Raw genomic sequence first — 20,906 nt, 5'->3', positions numbered from 1 at the left:
TTTATGCAAGTACCTAGATTTTTCAATTCTATCAAGTCCAATCACCTAATACACACCTAGTGTTTTTGATAAGTTTAGTATGAAGTTTTCCTACTATTTGAGGATATCCTTCAACAAGAGTGTGGTGAAACATGTACAACTGTAACGCCCCAAAAATCCCGAACTTGTAAACTTTTTAGGAAATTTTTTAAAGTTTTACAATCAATCATTTTTCAGAGTTTATAATGGTAGTTCAACGGAAAACAATGTTTGAAAGAACAATTTAGCGAACCTTAGGCACATTACAGGCGAACTTTCCTTTACACAATAAATTTGTATCTCCATACAATCATTGAAACTACATAGATTCAAAATAAGCTTTTTGATAATTAAAGTTTACACAAAATGATGTATTTCAAAAGAAACTCTTATACAAAATTATAGAATGTGCTGAGGAGCGAAACAACAAAGAGAGAGTGAGTTCTTGATATCATCACGTCATCGCGCTATCGCCTTCCGCATCAACCTAATCATCACCTGTATCCCATAAAACGAGTCAGACTTATGAAAGCTTGGTAGGTGCTTAGATATCAAAAATCAGAACAAGACTAACATATGCGTTATTTCACAACATGTAGTTTCACAATAAATAAAAATGAGCAGGGTGAACTTGTTACGATAATTACTGACCCGTTGGTAAGTATAGGGTAAACGTATAAATAATTGAGATTGTCTGGGGGTTTATTATTCTATTTATTTTAATTTATTTTAATACCTTGGACAAATAGATGAGTCCGCTTCCAAGGGGACGACCAAATGACCGAGAGAGAATTCCTCAGAGGCTACTTGTTACAGGGGGATGCATCCAAAGTTTTGCATAAGTCATTGGGATCTACTACTTAGAATAATATTTAGTAGCCCAGTCCCACTAACTCTAATGAATGGGGATACCAAGTCATTGCTACTCGAGGAGCATAATTGTTAACAACTTGTCCATCAGAGTTTTTGTACCATCCTATCTTCTCTCTTGACAGAACCAAAGAATAAATGGGTACGTCAGGTCCTATTTTATCTGACAACCTATTCAATAGCGTAATTTAAAGCAGGCAGGAGTATGCAAAAACTGCATACTTTATAAAATTATATATCTATATAGAATACATATATATTAAAGCATAAGCCTGTGCACATTACAGTATGACGACAAGGTAAATAGTGTAAAGCATATCCCGATGTATGAAACCACACATCGAGCTAAATAAATTGCGTAAGCGAGGCCGGTGTACGAAATCATACATCGGTCTAAGTAAATTGCGTAAAACAGGAGCCTACGCACGTTACAACGTGGCGACAAAGTAAATGACATAAAGCAAGGTCCGATGTGTGAAACCACACATTAAGATAAATAAATTACAGAAAGTTGGAGCTTGTGCACATTACAACGTAATGAAAAAGTATATGATGTAATTTAAAATGGACAAGAATACCAAAACTGTGCCCTTGAGTTATATATATATATATATATATATATATATATATATATATATATATATATATATATATATAAGATAAATATAATACGTATAAGTTAGAAGTATTTTGATATTGTTCTTGTGTCCTTGAGTTAAATATATGGTCTAAATCTTTGACAATTTCGAGCGTAAGTTCTTAAAAGTTTGTGCCTCGGTAAGCGTGTCTCATCTGTTGTGTCGATGTAGTGCCCTTAAAAAGTTTTCACACCGCATAAAGAACGAGGTCAAATTCTCATTTTTGTGGAAGAAGCGATGATCACACCGCAGGGGTTGAACTTGAACCTAGTTCGGGCCAACCAGACTAACTTGGGCTCAGTTTAAAAGGACACAAGGGACTTGGGGAAAGGAGAACTGAGTTGGGCTCGGTGCTAGCTGAGTTCAGCTCGGCTGTGCCTAACAGAGCTGGCATAGGGAAGGCTAGTAGGGTTTGACCGAGCTGGCTCCACCTCGAGTCAGACTCGGCGCACCCGAGCTGGCTCGAGGTATGACCGAGTCTAGCTTGATTCTACAACAGAAAAAAAAAGGGTGAGAGGGCAGACAACCTGTCCATTATCAGAGGAAATGGCTCCTGCGGCTCTTCTGATAGAGCAGGGGAAAGGGGGAGGCTGGCGGTCAGGCCACTGCGTTCGGCAGTAGCCGCCGCGGCCAACCTAGGGTTGGGCGGAGGTGGCTGCTCCGACCACCACAGGAGGGCAAGGGGTATATGCTGGTGGAGCCTTCCTTCGGCCAAAATGGAAGGGAAGGGGGCACCAGTGGGTGCCTCTGTCCTGTTGAAATCAGAGAGAGAAGGGCACCTTCAGGTGTCTACTGGAAAATCAGAGGGCGGTAGGGTCGCAGGTCACGGGGGTGCTCATGAGCTCCGAACAAAATAGAAAAAGACGATGGTTGGTGGCCGACTGTCACTGTGGTGGTGCTGTGTGCACCCACTAGGAAGGGTTTATGGTGGCATAGGCAGTCGTCCGACCATCCTGCGATGGTGGTGAATAGGGTCGGCGAGCGCTGGACGACGTGAGGAGAGAAACCCGAGCTCTGCTCGATGGTTCCTGTGAGGAACAAGGAGGGAAGGTGACTGTTAACATACATATATATATGTATGTATATATATATTATGTAAAATACCCAATAGGGGTATTTTGGTCATTTCACATTGTTGTTTCTAGAAACAACTATTTTATTAATTGTCTTTTTCTATTTCTTTATTTTGATTTTTATTTTTATTTTTTAAAACCTATTTTTATTACATCATAAGGGGGTCCCATGTAGAGTCGTTGGGACCACAATGGTCATAAATATGACCGTTGGGGGATCCCAACGACACTATGGGGAATCCCCAATGGTCCCCCTCTTGTGCTCCTTTTTCTTGTATAAATAGGGGTTTCTACCCCTTGTATTTGTTAAGCTTTTAAGCTCCTATTCAATAAAGCTTTTATATTTTTTATGTGTGTAGCCTTTTGAAGGCCTCTTGTATTGTCCCTTAGTGGAATATTTTTATATTCCCTCTTGTGAGATAGTTCTTGTCGAATTTTGGATCTTGTGAATCCATTAAGCATTCTTGTTATACATTTCCGCATACTTCATTACGTGGTATCAGAGCCATACGGATCTTGAAAGTTGAAAGCATGACATTCCTCTTTATTCTTCCTCTCATACTTTGTTGGTGCAATGGAGTCCAAAATCGATCTATCATTCAAGCTCAATGGCAAGAACTATATGATGTGGGCATCCGCAACGAAGAATAATCTCAAAAGTAAAAAACTTTGGGGTTATGTAATGGGTTCTATTCCGGAACCCAAACTAAAGCTCACCAAGATCAAAGGAGATCAACACAAAGCTCTTGAGGGAGAAGCTCGCCTCAAAGCAATTGAAAAATATCAAAGAAAGGTGGAGGATTGGGAAAGCAATCATGCAAAAATCTTTTTGTGGTTTATGAATAACGTTAAACTCAAGGTATGTGCAAATATAACTAAATTTCGCCAAGCTAATAAGGCTTGCTTCTTTATGAAGGGTATGTATACCCAAAATGACCTTGCAAGAGCCTACTTCTTGTAAGAAAAAGTGAGAACCACTAAGCAAGGGGATTTGAGGATTCAAGATTATTATAGTGCTCTAAATCCTTTGTGGGATGAGTTGGCTTTTTTGGAGCCTAAGTAGGTAGCTATGGCGGATGTTGAACTTAGACAAAAGCAAATGAAACAAGAAATATTGTTTCAATTTTTATTTGGGGTTAGACTCAAATTTGAACAAGTTAGATCCTCCCTCCTTCGTAGATCCACTTTTCCTCCTTTGGAGGATGCCATTGCCGAAATTACTCAAGAAGAAACACGGCTTGGCATGAGTAAAAGTGTAGATTAAGTTCTTGCCATGTTTAAACCGGGCCACAATGTTAAAACATACAAACCACCTCATTTTGGAAAACAAGGAAACTATAATGGAGGTAAAAAGATGATTGTGTGTCATCATTGCTATGAGCCAGGTCATATTAAACCCGCATATATTTCAACCTAAGGTGTCTTTCGTTGAAGAATCCATCACTAAAAAGGAAGATGAGGGCAAGAGCGGGGATTTCAAAGAAACACTTGGACAAATATCCATGGCTCTTCAACAAATACTCAAGGCTACCTCCTCTACATCGGGTGCTGCGATTGCTTCTACATCAGCACCCGGTACATATTCTTGGATTATAGATTCTAGAGCATCTTTTCATCTGACCCCCCATAAAAATGCTTTAACCGATGTATGCACCAATTCAAAAATATCTTATGTCTCTACGGCCGATGGAACCTTTTTAAAAATAAAACGTATACGAACACTTTATTCTAAAAGTTCTTAAAATTTCTTTGTTCTAAAAGTAAGAGTGGTTCCAAAATTAAACTTAAATATTTTTTCGGTCTCTCAAATTGCCGATCGTGGATATGAAATATCTTTCTCATCTAAGGGCTGCTTTGTGCAGGATCTACAGTCCGGGAAGCGGATTGGGCAAGGCCATAGGAAGGGAGACCTCTACTGTATAGATCATTTGACTCTTCCTACGAACTCTTTTTGTAGTTATGTCCAAGATAAAAGTATTGAAACTTGGTATAAACGACTTGGACATCCAAGTTATTCTAAAATGTATCTTTTTTCTTTTGAAAACAAATTTTGTACAGAAAAAGATATAAATTGCAAAGATTGCATTTTTGGAAAGATGAAGTTTATTCCATTTCTAACTAGAACTTTTATCTCAACAAGACCTTTTGAATTGGTGCACTCGGGTGTTTGGGGTCTATCTCCGGTTATATCTAAAGGTGGTTATTCATACTATGTATCATTCATTGATGACCTTACTAGATATGTATGGATTTATTTTCTTAATATTAAATCAAAAGTTTTTTCTTTCTTTAAAGAATTTTGCATGAAAATTCAAAACCAATTTCAAAGTAGCATATCCATCCTTAGATCTGATTCAGGTGGATATTACTTATCCAATGATTTTCAAGATTACTTAAAGTAAAATGAAATTTGTCATCAAAGATCATATCCTAGAACTGCACAACAAAATGAGCTAACGGAAAGAAAACATAGGCATATTATAGAAACCGCTAGAACTTTGTTTATCTCCAAAAATATTCCTAAATTTTTTTGGGCCTAAGCCGTTTTAACTTCTGCATATTTAATAAAGTGTATGCCATCATCAAATTTGAAAAATATCTCCCCTTATGAAAAACTCTTTAAATTTACACCCGATTACAATCGCTTTCGTATTTTTTGTTGCAACTGCTTTGTCCTCTTGCATAAAAGAGATAAGTTGTCTCCAAAAGCGATTGAATGTGTTTTCCTTGGATATGGGGAAAATAAAAAAGGATATAGATGCTTTGATTACAAAAATAATAAACTTTATGTTTCAAAAAATGTTACCTTCTTACAAGATGAAGATGGTTTTGAACAACTTGATAAGAAAGATGAAATTGACTATATGTTCTTGTATGATCTTTCCCCTACAAAAGATATGTATGCTAATTCTTTAAATCATTTTGAAAGTATAAACGTTACACATCATAAAGTATCTAATATTGAAACATCACCAAGTAGTGATAACATCATTGATAAAAATTTCCATGTTTATACCCGGCGTGAACAAGATAAACCTATTAGTGCTCTAGAAAAATATTCTCAAAATAACGAATGTATAGAAGAAACTTCCCTTAGATGATCTTCTAGAGAATCCATTCCACCAAATAGGTTTGTGTCATATGAATCACTAACACTGAATTATAGGGCTTGCCTAATAACTTTGCATTTATATCATGAGCCCTCACATTATGATAAAACAAAAAATATTCTTCATTGGATTAAAGCCATAAAAATTGAACTAGATGCTCTAAAAAAAGTTAACACTTGGGAAATAGTTAAAATTCCTGCAAACAAAAAACCTATTGGATGTCGGTGGGTTTTTAAAGTTAAAACTAAAAGTGATGGATCTTTGGAACGATACAAAGCAATATTAGTAGCCAAGGGATATTCACAAGAATATGGTATTGATTATGAGAAAACCTTTGCGCTCGTAGCAAGAATGACTAGTGTTAGAACCTTAATAGTCGTAGCATCAACTAAAAAATGGCCTACATATCAATTAGATATGAAAAATATTTTTCTTAATGGAAAACTAAATGAAGAAGTCTATATTGGATCCTCCGCCGGGATTTAACATTGGTCAAGGTCAAACTCTTAAACTTTTAAAAGCATTATATGGTGTTAAGCAAGCCCCTAAGGCTTGATATGATAAATTTAGTGATGTCATGATTAAACTTGGTTTTCAATCATGTTATACTGACACTACTCTGTGAAAAATGTAGGTTCTAGTATTATTGTTCTTTTACTTTATGTCGATAATATGATTATTACAAGCAATGATAAAATTGGTATTAGTAATGTTAAAAATATGTTAAAATATAGCTTTGATATGTCGGACTTAGGATTCTTAAAATATTTCTTAGGAATTGAAGTTGCATACTCTCCTCGAGGATATATACTCTCACAAATGAAGCTTGTTGTAGATGTATATTGTAAATCTGAAATTTTAGATGACAAGAAGGCGGAGACTCCTGAAGTGATCAATGTTAAATTAAGACTGGAGGATGAGGTTCTTTTAGAAGATCCCACTCTCTACAGGCAACTCATTGGTTCTCTCACTTATCTGTGCATTACTGGACCAAATATTGCGCTTGTTGTTCACTCTGCCAGCTAGTTTCAGCATGTTTCTACAACTGTGGATATGAGTGTTGTGCTACGAACTGTCAGATACATCAAAAATACCATCACTAAAGGGCTATTTCTATCGTCATCCTCATTAAATTTACTTACTTATACTGATGCTGATTGAGGAGATACTCATAATGATAAAATTTCAACTATTGGTTTTTGTGTCTTTATAGGAGATTCGTTAATTGCCTAGAGATGCAAGAAGCAGCAGAAAGTCTCATTGTCCTCCACTGAAGCTGAATACAGGGCCATGACAACCACCATAATGGAACTCATACGGATAAGAAGTCTTCTCAAAGATATGGGTGTTGACATCTTTAGACCTTCGAAGCTTTGTTGCAATAACAAAAGTGCAATTTATATTGCCAGCAATCACACTTTCCATGAGCGCACCAAGCATATAGAGATGGACTGCCACTATGTTCGTGATGAATATCTGAGAGAAACCATTACCCTACCATACATCACATCGAAATATCTGTTGGCGAACTTTACGAAAGCTCTTCCTGCTTTTCATTTTATTTTTTTTCTTAGCAAACTTTCAGTCATTTTCCCGTAAAGTTTAAGGGGGTGTTAAAATACATATATATATATATATATATATATATATATATATGTAAAGTACCTGATAGGGGTATTTTGGTCATTTCACATAGTTGTTTCTAGAAACAACTATTTTATTAAGTGTCTTTTTATTTCTTTATTTTTATTTTTATTTTTAAAACCTCTTTTTATTACATCATAAGGGGTCCTACATAGAGTCGTTGGGAACCCCAACAGTCATAAATATGACCGTTGGGGCTCCCAACGACACTATGGGGAGCCCCCAATGGTACTCCTCTTGGGATCCTTTTTCTTGTATAAATAAGGATCTCTACCCCATGTATTTGTTAAGCTTTTAAGCTCCTATTCAATAAAACTTTTATATTTTTTTGTGTGTAGCTTTTTGAAGGCCTCTTGTATTGTCTCTTAGTGGACTATTTCTATATTCCCTCCTTGTAGGATAGTTCTTGTCCATTGTTGGATCTTGTGAATACATTAAACATTCTTGTTATACATTTTCACATACTTCATTACAGTGACGGTAGGAGGGGAGGGAGTGGCATCAGCTACTCCTTCTAGCTGCCCCACCAGAAAAGTGTGAAGAGCACAAGAGAGGGTGCTAGCTAGAAAATTTGAAAAAACAATGAGGAAGGGGTAGAGAAAGAGAGATAGATCTTATCGGTAGAGGGAGGCTTCGACGATCGGATGGGAGCGCAAAAACAGAGATTGAGACTACAGGGAGTCGGTCTTGGAGATCCTGGCGAGGGAGAGAGACGGGGGGCGTCGGGCCTGTTTTAATAAAGACCAACCCCCAACAACCCCACCCCACGCGCTTATGGGGGGTTTAAATAGACCAACGGGGAAGAGGGGGGGGGGATGTCAGTCAGCATCCAACTCGGATCCAGTCAGATCCAAACCTTTTTTTTTAAGAACAGTGTAAATATTTAACGAATTTTATAACAATTTAATGTTTTAAAAGCTTCTGTTTCAGCTCAACATTTCTATGTATTTATTTGTTTTCTAATTTATGGACTACAAAAATGGCATGAGAAAGATAGCTCAGATGAGGCAAAGCATCAACACCATCAAAAGGTTATTAGTAGCCAGGAGCATATGCAAGAGTGTCCTTGGTTATCAATTTTGCATGATAATATGCCAGAGGAATACATAGGAAGCAGGATCAGTGTATGTGCTTTAGGTGTTTTTTGGTAACAAGATACTCTGTCTCAGTTCCTCTTTGTTTGATTGTTGCCCTGTTAACCGAAGCCCTGATGGACCAACTGATAGCATAATCTTGCTAACAAATGAAGGAGCTTTTGTCCCTTTCCTTATTCTCCATTGAGGATCCTTTCAACTGATATTACATCATTAATTGGGATATAGATCAAATTTGATTGGAACTACATGTTTGTGTCCCTTTTCTCTCACTGTTGGCTCACAACTCCTTGTTGTAGGCAGGGTTGTCCATATAGTAGCATACGCTACGATACATATCGTTACTTTTTAGAAAAAACTATACGATACACACTCGTATCGTGATACGAGTGTGTAGTGTATCTATATAGTACATAGTGTACGATATGGGCCTGTATAATACGATAAAGGGCGTATTGTACGATACAATGTCTACACACTTTGAAAATGACCGAAAAATAATTTCGCATTTTTGGGTTTTAAACACCTCTTGAGATTTGATTCCCTCATTTTTGTAAAGGCCATTAGAGAGGTATTCACATACTCTAGGAGCCATGAGAGCGATTTGGGAACTGATATGTGCGCAAGGGCGGGGGCTTTTGTGATTTCATCAAGACTGCATTCCCACCATTTTTTCACTCAAGGAAGTGGGTTAAGGTAAAAAAAAAACTATTCTTTGCTTATTGAGTTTTTTTTTGGGGAAGATGACATCAAATGATCTCGCATGACAATAAGGCGCTCGAGTAATGAGTAAAAAATGATTAAAAACCCGAGTGAAACTTTTGCCATAATGTTTTTTCAAGTAGTATCTTTCGTTTGAAGCATCATTTAGCCAGGACACGTCAGAATGTTGCCCTTTGCATTTAGGGGCATCAACATGCCAGATTCGGTTCAAACCTAGGTGGAACCAGACCTAACCGTGATTTTTGGTATGGTATCAAGTCCATACCAGAGGCTAATCAGACCCACCATAAGAGAAACCATACTCGAACCCGATAAGAACATGAACAAGACTAGGGCCATACCTAGTAAAATAATATTTTTTTATCTTTTTTACATTGAAAATTTGCTGGTCTCAATCGACACTCGGGTAGGGCCCAAGTCTGGTATAAAATTTCACCAACTATGCCTAAATCCATGTATTAATCAGATGTTCAGGTCCAGACCCGGGTCTTAATCGGGTCTTCTTATTTATCACCATACTCGGACCCTATAGGGTTTGGTACCAAGGTTTTAAAACCCGTGACTCAGAACTCGACTCGTTCTTTATTGACTCGTGACTCGGCGGGTCAACTCGGTGACTCGGACCGGGTTTTGTTAACTTTTGATTTTAAAAGAAAAACAATATATAATTTGTCTGAAACCATGTTTTTGAGTAAACATAGTCTCCAAATGTCTGTAAGAATATAAAAACAACTGCAAAGAGCTATAGAGGTTTGCTTGAATAATTGAATTTGATATCTATACAAGCACTTTGGCTAATTTTTTGACTTGAATTAGAGGATTTGGTCACCATGAGTTCAGTCTGCTACTACCTAAGGTTCCTAAAATGGTCAATCATATATGCTAGCTTGTTTTAAAAGTTTTAATTCCCTCTCTAACAAATCCATAAATGTAAAACAGGGATATATGTGTATATTGAAAGTTTCCAGAATGCCCAAAATCAACATAAATAAGCAATTTTCTCTCATGTATAAAACTATGCAGGAAATATATTAATGGCGCAACTATAAAATGATTACTAATATTTGAATATGTGCAATGCTTGTTCACATAACAAATGGATGATGAAACCTAAATGTGACTTCCCATAGGCACAGTTGACCCGCCATATATAGTGAGAATCATTTCTTTAAAATATTTTGCTAGAATAAGTTGATAACACAGGGTGAACAGTAGTTCGAACAACATGGTGATTTTATTCTTTGGATTTAAATGCTTTTTTATCTTTAAATGCTTTTTATTTTCTTTTTTATACAAAATCTGGGGGTAACCCTTGTTAAAATATATGTACTTATATATTTCGAAACTGTAATTTGAAACTCAAAAAACAAACTTCAAACATCCCAAAACTCGCCCGAGTCAAGCCGAGTCAGGCCAAGTCAAGCCGAGTCAGGCCGAGTCAAGCCCGAGTTTTGGCAAACCGAGTTTGCCTTGCCGGGTTGACTCGCTGGAGTGGCGAGCCGAGTCAGCCGAGTCAACGAGTTGACTCAGCGAGTTTTAAAACACTGTTTGGTACAGGTCGGGTTCGGGTAGACCCGACCTGTTGACACCCCTACCTGCATGTCAAGGAATTTGTCGGATGTTGTGAAATGGCAATGCCAACAATTACTAATTGATCTGAGAGAAAAAATACAAGAAAAAGAGATGAGTGAGGCAAAAATGGGGTATGCGCAGCCCTGAGTGGAGGAAGGTGAACTCCCTACTTGGTTATGTAACTGTTAAGTATTCATAAATTTGGTTATTTTGTTTTTTGTTGATGTAATATGAAAGTATGAATCTTGTGGCATGTTCTTAATTGCAAGCAGTGTTGTGAAAGGCGTTCAAGCATAGCGAGGTGCTCCACAAAAAACTGAGGCGAGGCATAAGCCTCGAGGCGTAAAGCGTAAGCCTCAAATTTTTTTTTGAAAATTTAAAAAAATTTATAAAAAAACATCTAAAAAGGCAAATAAATAAAGAAATGCTTTATTGATTAAATAACAATCAATAAGAAATAGAAAATCTCAAATAAGTACTAAAACATATGAGATTAACATATAAAAGTAACTAAAAACTGATTACATAACTCGAAAATATATGAGATTAACCAAAAAAAGTTAAAATATACTAATAAACTGATTACATAACTGAAATAACTGGAAAATATATGAGATTAACCTACAAAAGTTAAAATATATGAGATTATTCTAAAAAATATGAGATTAACATATAAAAGTGACTAAAAAAATGATTACATAACTGGAAAACACATGAGATTAACCAACAAAAGTTAAAATATATGAGATTATTCTAAAAAATATGAGATTAACATATAAAAATAACTAAAAAACTGATTACATAACTGGAAAATATATGAGATTAACCTACAAAAGTTAAAATATACTAAGAAATTGATTACATAATTGAAATAACTGGAAAAAATATGAGATTAACCTACACAAGTTAAAATATATGAGATTATTCTAAAAAATATGAGATTAACATATAAAAGTAACTAAAAACTGATTACATAACTGGAAAATATATGAGATTAACCAACAAAAGTTAAAATATACTAAGAAACTGATTACATAACTGAAATTACTGGAAAATATATGAGATTAACCTACAAAAGTTAAAATATATGAGATTATTCTGAAAAATATGAGATTAACATATAAAAGTAACTATCCAACAAAAGTTAAAATATATTTAGAAACTAATTACATAACTGAAAAATATATGAGATTAACCAACAAAAGTAAAAATATACTAAGAAACTGATTACATAACTGAAATACTGGAAAATATATGAGATTAACCTACAAAACTCTTATTGATTATGTCTCGTAAGTCTTGTAAAAAAAAAGGTTTTTTTTTTGTGCCTCAAGGCACGTTTTTGATAACACTGATTGCAAGATATTAATATTTTGCATTGTTCTTGTGAGATAGTTGATGATTGATGATGTCTATTGTAGCTCATAGAGACATAGATGCTTCATATGTGATTTTATGGTTGCATTTTGTGCATTTCATTGTTGTTTCGTGTATTATGTTTTTTTAGAATTTTATTTTTTTTTCAAAATTTATGATTTCTTTACGATACAATGCATATCTTATTTTAGGCCCATCCGATATGGGTTACGATACAATACATACAACCTTAGTTAAGATTGTGCAAATTTGTCATTCAGTACATGTTTGTGACCCTTTTCTCTCACTATTGGCTTACAACTTGTTGGGAGTAATGGACTTGTATCCTTTTTGAACCACAAATGCCTTAGTTAAGATGATGCAAATTTGTCATCCACCATTATATTCAGCTTCAGACAGCAGTTAAATACCTGTGACCAGCTGTAGAGGCATTCGTGTTTGGTATCTGCAGCTGTCTACAGCTTGGTTTTATTCTTCTAGTGCTTTACTGGCATTGATTTTCATTTGCTATTCATGTCTGTACTGTTCTCTATTCTGATCCAATCTTGAACTTGTGAGGGCCATTTTGGTATGATTGTTACATGGCATGTGCAGAGTTCCTATATATGAGGAAAATTATTGTTGTGGAACTCCTCTTATATGTGTTGGAGAAGCACCACAAAAAGAAACATACATAATCATTTCATTGCCCTTCTTCAGAAAAAGATTGTGCACTCCCTGCTCTGGTTTTCATAAAAAAGTGATGCCATTACCTGCTTATATGAAGGGATAGTTTTAGTTAATTAAAGTTCTCATTTTTTTTTTTCCTTTTTGGCATTAGTTGTTTGACGGCACTGCAAGAAGGAGATCCTCGCATGTTCCAGATAGGGCTACTTAATTCAAAGCAGGTAAAATTTCAGTTCTTTTCATTTCTGCTTTACTTAAGTTGTTTAAAGGAATAGTATGCTACTGATTGTTCACTCATCTTTATTCTCTGACTTTCGAATTTTTAGGAACTTGTCATGTCTATCTCTCATTCAAGCAAAGAGAGTACCGAAAGCATCAATTCTTCAATAATTAGACTTCAGGTTTGCCATACAATGGAATGATAATGTTATCTCAGTTTTACTTGAAATACTTCTGCTTCCAGTTTGTGTAAATGGAGATGTATTGCAGATATTGGACCACTTGAGCCAGGCTTGGAAACTGCGTTGGATGCCTTCTTCAGAGGAAAAGACATGCTCCTTTTTAGCAATACAGAAGATTTCAGCTGAGCCACTCGTCCCTAACAAACATCAGGTAATATCTCTTTTGACATTGAAAATCACAGTCTGTACTGAACACAGAAACTTGTCAAAATTATTATGCCATGTTTTTTGCTTTGTTGGAGGGTACACAGTACACACACATATTGGTCATTTATCTCCTTTAGACGTGAAGCTGTGAAAAAATGTAATGCTTTTCTACATTGCTTTAAGGGCTACCTTGTCTTGTCGTTGGTCAATGTAAGTGAAGTGAATGTAATACCAGTACAGAATCACTTTGAACGAGAATACCTTTTTATTCATTCTCTAAAAGAACTAAATTTATCCTTCGTTAATTAAATGACATTTCTTACAATTTAACATGGATTATCATTAACCCAAGTCGAGTTAAGGGGTTACAATTACTGATTTCCCAAAACAGTTTTTCTCTTTGCATTAATATTTTGATATAAGGCTTCAAAGTGTCAAGAGAGTGGTTGGACAACCAATGGGAAACCCCTAACGGCTGGCATGCCTTCCTACACCCTGCCAATCATCCTTTTTCTTATGAATCAAATCTGGTGGGGGGGCCTAGGCATTGACTAGAATCGGTCGGCAACTGACCATCAGACCAGAGTTACCAGTCGAGGAAGCGGGAGCGGGAAGCGATATGGGAAGCGAGGCACTTTAAAAAATTTAGGAAGCGGGGAAGCGTGAGACCACTTAGAAGAAAATTCTGAACCGTCTTGGAAGCGACCTAGGAAGCGAACCGGAAGGGGAAAGCGAAAAAAATGAAAAAATGGGGAAGCGAGGGAGAAGCGTGGGGTAAGCGTGGGGGGAAGCGTGCTTCCCATAAATGGGAAGCGCGCTTCCCATAAAAGGGAAACACGCTTCCCATAAAAGGGGGACGCTTTCCCTCACGCTTCGGAAGCACGACGTTTCGTGCTTCCGAAGCGCGCTTCCCCCTTTACTTAGGCGCTTCCGGTAACTCTGCATCAGACAGACCAGTCGACAAGAATCCCGTCCGACCCCTTTATAACACCAGCCACAAGCAGAGCATCAACCACTCTCTTCACCCTTATATTCAAATGACAGAAGTGGACACTGGCTGTCATAACCAGACTGGGCACTTATCGCTAACCATAGTCATACTCATAAGTATTGACAACATTTTGAATGTCTCACCAAAAAATATGAAATATTACCAAAATGATAAATAAATTTTTTATATGCGATATTTTAAAAATATCGCTAAATTTTAATTTCTTGCGACTTTATCATGATTTTTGATAAATATGCAATAAAATGTATACGAATCATTTTACCATGAAGGGCATTTTTGTTGATGGACAAAATGCCCATAAAATTTCCACAGTTATCAATAAAGAAAGAACTCTTGAAAATGAAAAGGCTTTTGAATTAAATAATTCCCCCTTTTCGTGGTTCTCGATAAAGGGTACCATGTTACTTGTGAAGAGAAAAGAAGGGCAAGAGACTTTTTATTGATAACCATGGGGATGCTTTCCCTTCTCTCCATCAATATGGGACATGTCCCAATATATAACTGTGAAACATATTAATACATTTTAATGAAATAAAGAACCGTATTTAAATCATAGTTACGTTGTAATAAAATAGTAAACCTTATATTTGTTCCTAAATGAGAAATCATTTTATAATTTTGGTTAAATTTCAATATATTCAATAAGTTTTCATATTTTTTTTATTATGAATGTGTTGAGATCTTTTTTAAAAGGAATAGTGAAGTGTAACTTTTGTGGTTTTGTAATGCATGGAGGATTGTATAGATTTAAATGTCATATTGTGGGGCATAGTAACTCCACTATAAAATTATGTACACATCACATTCCTTCTGATATTCGTGTTGAGCTTCTTACTAGTCTTATAGAAGATAATAAAACAAAGACACGAGTACGTGCAACATTTGTGAGAGAGAAATTGCCTAGGTGGTCTCTGATTCAGAAGAAACAAAAAAAAAATCATTGATCTGAACTTTGATACTGAAGATGACTTTTCTATGTTTACTTAAATGTATTGTGTTGTTAAATGTTTTGTATTGTTATATGTTTAATGACATATCTATGTTAGTTAATTTTATTACATAAATATATTGTGTTCTTGTATTCTTTGATTTTTTTGTTTTTTTAGATTTTTTTAGATTTAAAAAAATAGTGAATTTTTTTATGATTTTTTACGATACGCTACAATACACTATGATACGTATCTTTCTTTGGGCCTGACTGATACAGGTTACGATACACTACTTACAACCTTGGGTTCAAATTATTAGAATCAGTTTCATCACCCTTTTAATCCTTATTGCTCACTTTTGGATCCATTTTCTTTCTAAAAACCATCAAAGCTAGCTTCATGGAACCAAAATACTTTAATAAACCCATCAGGACCTTGTAATGTGATCTGGATCTTGATTCAGATCCAGATCCATACTCTACGTGTCTCAGGAGTTAAATCCTATTTAGGAGACATGTAAAGTGGTAGTAGCGGTTTTACTTTACCCTTTTTGTATATGTCCCACATGGATTGTGATTGTGCCACATGAATTGTAACTAATCAAGGAGTCTTATGCCGTGTGTAACCAATATTACATGTGGAGGTTACTGAAACATCCAACCCATGACTGCAAGTGGTTTTGGAATTGTTGCAATTAACTCAAGTGAAGAGGAGGATAGTAAAAGACCTGTAGAGGTAGAGGTTTGTAAATATCTAACAATTCTCGTCACAAGACTCATGTGAACTGTGGTGGGAGAATGTTGGAATTGGCTAGCAGCTCCACGAGGACACCGTTGTCTCGGGTCGCTATAGGCTTACCAATCTACATAGGGGTGTATATTCATCCATGAGTAATTTAAATATTTTATTTTAAACTCCATAAGAACTCGGTTCGCCAACACCAAGGTATAGAATCCTTCGTCAAGAAGTTCATTTTCCTAGAAAAGTTGTAGTGCACTAGCGCTAGCGTATGTAGTTGGACCTTCAACAACAAAAAAAGTCTGTGTCCAATAAGCTGTTGTGGTCGGGGATTGGTCTACCCTAGTGACCAAAGTGGGGCCCACAATAGTAACACGCCACCGCTAGTTGAGAAGGACTCTGTCTGCAACTCAGCACAATCCCACGAGGTTGGTGCAAGCTTGCTCTCAAGGCGAGTAAAGAGTCACTCAAAGTGACAAGTTACCTTATCTTTCAGGGCGTAACCAAAATATGTGGATCTTGTTTATATAAATTTTGATTTATTATCAAAATTTAAATTTTCCATTATACCCTTCAGGTACTCATGGTTTTGCCCAATAAGACACTTAAATTCTAATTTCAAGAGAAAATTCATTTCTCAAAACTAATGCCAACACCTCATTGCACTCTCAATGAGCTTTTATTGTGCCTAACAGTAAGCTCTCACTTGGAAAAATCATTTTCCAAGGTCAACACTATGAAAAATAAAATTTAGGGGCATTCGTAAATCCCACGTTTACGAATCCTAAACCTCATACACGACCACTAGGCTCATGTATAAGCTAAACCACTAGTTTCCTTGATTAACTAGCATGGTTAAATTTTTCTTCTTATTTATTTCATTTTTTTTTCTTTCTAGGTTTAATCCATTTTTCATGGTTTTAGAACAACTAAAAATATAATTTTTAGTTTTCTCTCGTTTCTTTTTTGCTTTTGTTTTAACTAACCACATGAGGTTTTTAAGTAACCACAAGGTTTCACTCAATTCACGAGCGTCTATACTTGCTCGCATTATAAGAACTGGGAATGATTCTCGTGCACACACACACACACACACACATATATATATTGTTAGTTTTTATTTTCTCCTTTTTTTTTTTAAAAGCCATATGGGCTGCATACATTCTTAATATATATATATATATATATATATATATATATATATATCCATTGGATGTCAAATAAGAAACTGTTCTTGAGAGTTTTCAAAACCTACTAGTGTGAGGCCAAAACAAAAATCTCTTTTTTTTTCACATAACTAACATTCGAATTGACTAGGCCAATAATTTTTATTTTCTTATCATGCACACGTGTAGGGCGTCAAACTGAATATAATAGAAAATTTTAGCACAAATGCATAGAAGTATGGGTTGTTTATACATAACAAAAATTCATTTTAAACATATCTATTTATATGAACACGAGTTTATATTGAATAAGAATGCATATCATGGGCTGTTCATGTGAATTTTGGGTATGCTTATGAGCAGGGCGCGCACCCGCGTCGCGTCGACGCGAGTGTGGCACCTAGTTGACCGAGTCCCTGTGACATAGCATAAAACATTACAAACACAAATTTAGATTAATCTGATTTTAGTTTTAGTGTTTGTAGTTCGACTTGCACAGAAATACTTCTAAGGGTATTTTCTACAATGTGAAGATCCCTTCCTCCTTAACCTGGCTTTGGTTAGTCCAAATCAAACAAGTATTGCAAAATAGATAATCTTCCTATACAAGATATCTCAAAATAACTTCAGAAATGAATTCCTTTCAAACAAAATACAATAGTTTTTTTTCTTATTTCAACACTAAAACTAACTTTTTTTTTCTAAAATCTACACTCAAAGCCGAGTAGGCTCGGTTCTCTACATTCCTACCTAAAACTGGTTCTAAAAAAAGGAAACCCATAACTCAAAACCGTTTCTCTTTTTTTTTTTAAGTCAAAAAGAAAACTTAGATTCAATGCTAGCTATATTTATTTTTTTCTACATCATAACAAAATGCCACTGGAAATGCAAATTTGAGCATAATTTATGAAAATGACTAGGCTTGATTTCTTTAAAAAGAAAATCGTTGATTCAAACCCATATATATATATATATTATTTTTTAGCAAAACAAAGCCAAAAGCAAAAAAAAATCGCATAATATAGATATGTTACTATTTTTTTTTCAGATTATATCTCACATATACATCAACAAGAGAACAACACAAAACATCCATAAATAACCATGTTTGCAGCAAAAAAATTTATTTTTGACAAAACCAACTCAAACCGGGCCTAACACATGCCACTACCGCATAGAAGGGGTTGACACCTACCTTGCTTCTCAAAACTTTGACAAGCACAATCTCTAGACGCTGAAAAATTCATCCTCAAGCTCGATGCCACGACGTTTCTCCTCCGTAAGACCGTCCCAATGCAAAAATACAAGGAACCAAGGAAAAAATGAGAAAAATAACGAAGATAAAGAAAAAGGCAAGGTCAACCTACCCGGGGTCGACTTGTCCTTTACTCCTAGGCTGGGTGTCTTAAAAAATCTCCACCAACCGGATTCCCTAGCTGGTTGACCTCCTCAGATGTATCAACAATGGCTGGAAAGGTGAGTGATACCACCCAAAATATTGAAATTCCAAAGCCTCCAAAATTGTGTTTGTGTTAAGGGAAAAGAGAGAGAGAGAGAGAGAGAGAGAGAGAGAGAGAGAGAGAGAGAGAGAGAGAGAGAGAGAGCTGGACGTCCCTCCCTCTCTTCCTTTCTCTAAGCAAAAGTTGTCCCCTCCCCTTCTCAATCATTTCTTTTCTTTTTTTCCTTTTTTAATTTTTTTTCTATTATTATTTTTTTTAATCCAATAAGATGGTTAGTCAGATTGAGTGACAACCTCTACTCCCAAATAGGAGTAGTAGCCTGCTGCTGCCAATGCATGCAAACCAAGCTCTACATGCATTGACCCAGCAAGAGGTGAGTTATGCTACACCTTTTATTAATTTTTTTTGTTTTATTTTTTTTTCTCTCAAATTTTTGAATGGGAATGATGGGGCGGCAAAGGGGGCTTCTCTTCTTCCAAGTGGGCTCATTATGAGCCCTCTGCATGGCCTCAAGAGTGTTCAATACATGCAGACCCATTCCTGCATGCATTGGTCCATGGAGAGGTGTTTTTGAAAACCTCTCGTCTCTCTTTAAAACCATTATTTCTCCTTTTCAAAACCCCTTCCTCTACAAACTTATTTCAAAAACCCTACCTTGGTCAAAGCCTAGGCAAAGTGCATGAGACCAATATGGGTCTCACGCAGTTGACCTGGCTGGCCACCCTAGGTTGGGATGACTATGTCCCTCGGGGTAAAAAATACCCCTACAAGGCTCTGAATTTACTCGAATGGCCCTGTAACTTGCCAAGGATGTTCAGAAGCCAATTCAAGTCCGATTTTGATGAAAATAAAAGTTAAAATTTATCAAAATTTTGTTGTGAATCCATTCCCAACCTCGAAAATAGGGTTTGCTAGCCCTAAACGTCCGAATTTATTTTAGAAAGAAAATTACTCGAAAATCAGGGTTTTTACATTCTACTCCTAAAAAAATTTCATCATCGAATTTTACCTGAATAACGAAGGATATTGAGCTCTCATGTCTTCCTCTGGTTTTGACGTGCACTCTTCCAAGCTATGATGTTGCCATCGCACATTTTCTAGGGGAGTCACCTTGTTTCGCAGGACTTTCTCCGTTGTAATGTCCTCTCGTACCTCTAGGTTCATATAATTGATCACGTGTGAAGGGTCACCAATGTATTTTCGCAACATCGACACCTGAAATACGTTATGAATCTGAGCAAACTGCGGCGGCAAAGCCACTTGATATGCAGAACTACCAATCCGCTCTAGAATCTCGAATGGTCCGACAAACCTTGGACTCAACTTTCCTTTTTTCCAGAAGCGAAAAATGCTGCTAGAGGGCAAGATTTTCATAAAAACATGGTCTCCTACTTCAAAAGTCAGTGAGCGATGCTTCTTGTCTGCATAACTCTTCTACGTGCTTTGTGCAGAAGATTTGAGTAATGATGAATGATCTTTGGTGACTCTAAAGCTCGTTCACCAACCTCGCTCCAACAATTTGGAGAATGACAAGGCCTCCCGTACAAAGCCTCATACGGGGCCACCTGAATGCTCGTATGGTAGCTGTGGGTACCCTTTTGGTATTCGTTGTAAACACTTTCATTTAGTGCATCTCATCTTCATTCTCTGGAGAACCGAAAATTGAACGGATAGAGCAGATGGTCCAACTATATAACTTCTTTTTCATTACTTCCATGGTCGTGCCTCGTGGCACGGCAACACTCGTATTATTGAAATGGTTTGTCAATAGAGATGTTCCTTCAGGTGCCCCTTCTTCCAATGGTACTATAATTCCTATTCCTATCCCTTCGTTCCCTTTTTTGGTCTATCTACATTCCAAGAAATCCATACTCTCCATGGACGGAGAAAAAAATAGAGTGTTGGTCAGAGCAAGCCGCCCTATTCTATTACCTGACAACATGGGGCGAAACTCATCCAAAACTCGAGCTAGAAACGTTGTATTTCGTTTTGTTCTTGTTCTTCCGTGGGGGACTTCTCATATTTAGAATCTTTTCACGGTGTGCTCCGTTTACTATTCTTTCGTACCCTCTTCTTTTTACCACGTGATAGGTCAGTGATGCGTCAGCAGACACGAAGAAGAAAACGCCAAACCCTTTAGCCTAACGGGAATGAGCAACAACGAAATGAAAGGATGAGGTGCCTAGGGTACCCCCATGACGAAAGAAG

At 36.4% G+C, this 20,906-nt stretch overlaps 1 protein-coding gene across 8 annotated transcripts in view; it reads left to right on the top strand.

Annotated features, from left to right (window-relative positions):
• Positions 1-20,906, top strand: part of ATM (Serine/Threonine-kinase ATM-like protein) — a 308,602-nt gene that overhangs the window by 174,550 nt on the left and 113,146 nt on the right. For all 8 annotated transcript variants that reach the window (XM_089999875.1, XM_089999874.1, XM_089999877.1 and 5 more), the window contains 3 exons: positions 12,940-13,006; positions 13,112-13,186; positions 13,275-13,397. In XM_089999875.1, coding sequence (XP_089856001.1) covers positions 12,940-13,006; positions 13,112-13,186; positions 13,275-13,397 — 265 coding nt within the window. The remainder of the gene's footprint in view (positions 1-12,939; positions 13,007-13,111; positions 13,187-13,274; positions 13,398-20,906) is intronic.

The sequence above is a fragment of the Nuphar pumila genome, chromosome 3, assembly GCF_984573655.1.
Source record: "Nuphar pumila chromosome 3, dmNupPumi1.hap1.1, whole genome shotgun sequence".
NCBI classification, from domain to species: Eukaryota; Viridiplantae; Streptophyta; class Magnoliopsida; order Nymphaeales; family Nymphaeaceae; genus Nuphar; species Nuphar pumila.
This window is presented reverse-complemented; position numbering and strand designations above follow the sequence as displayed.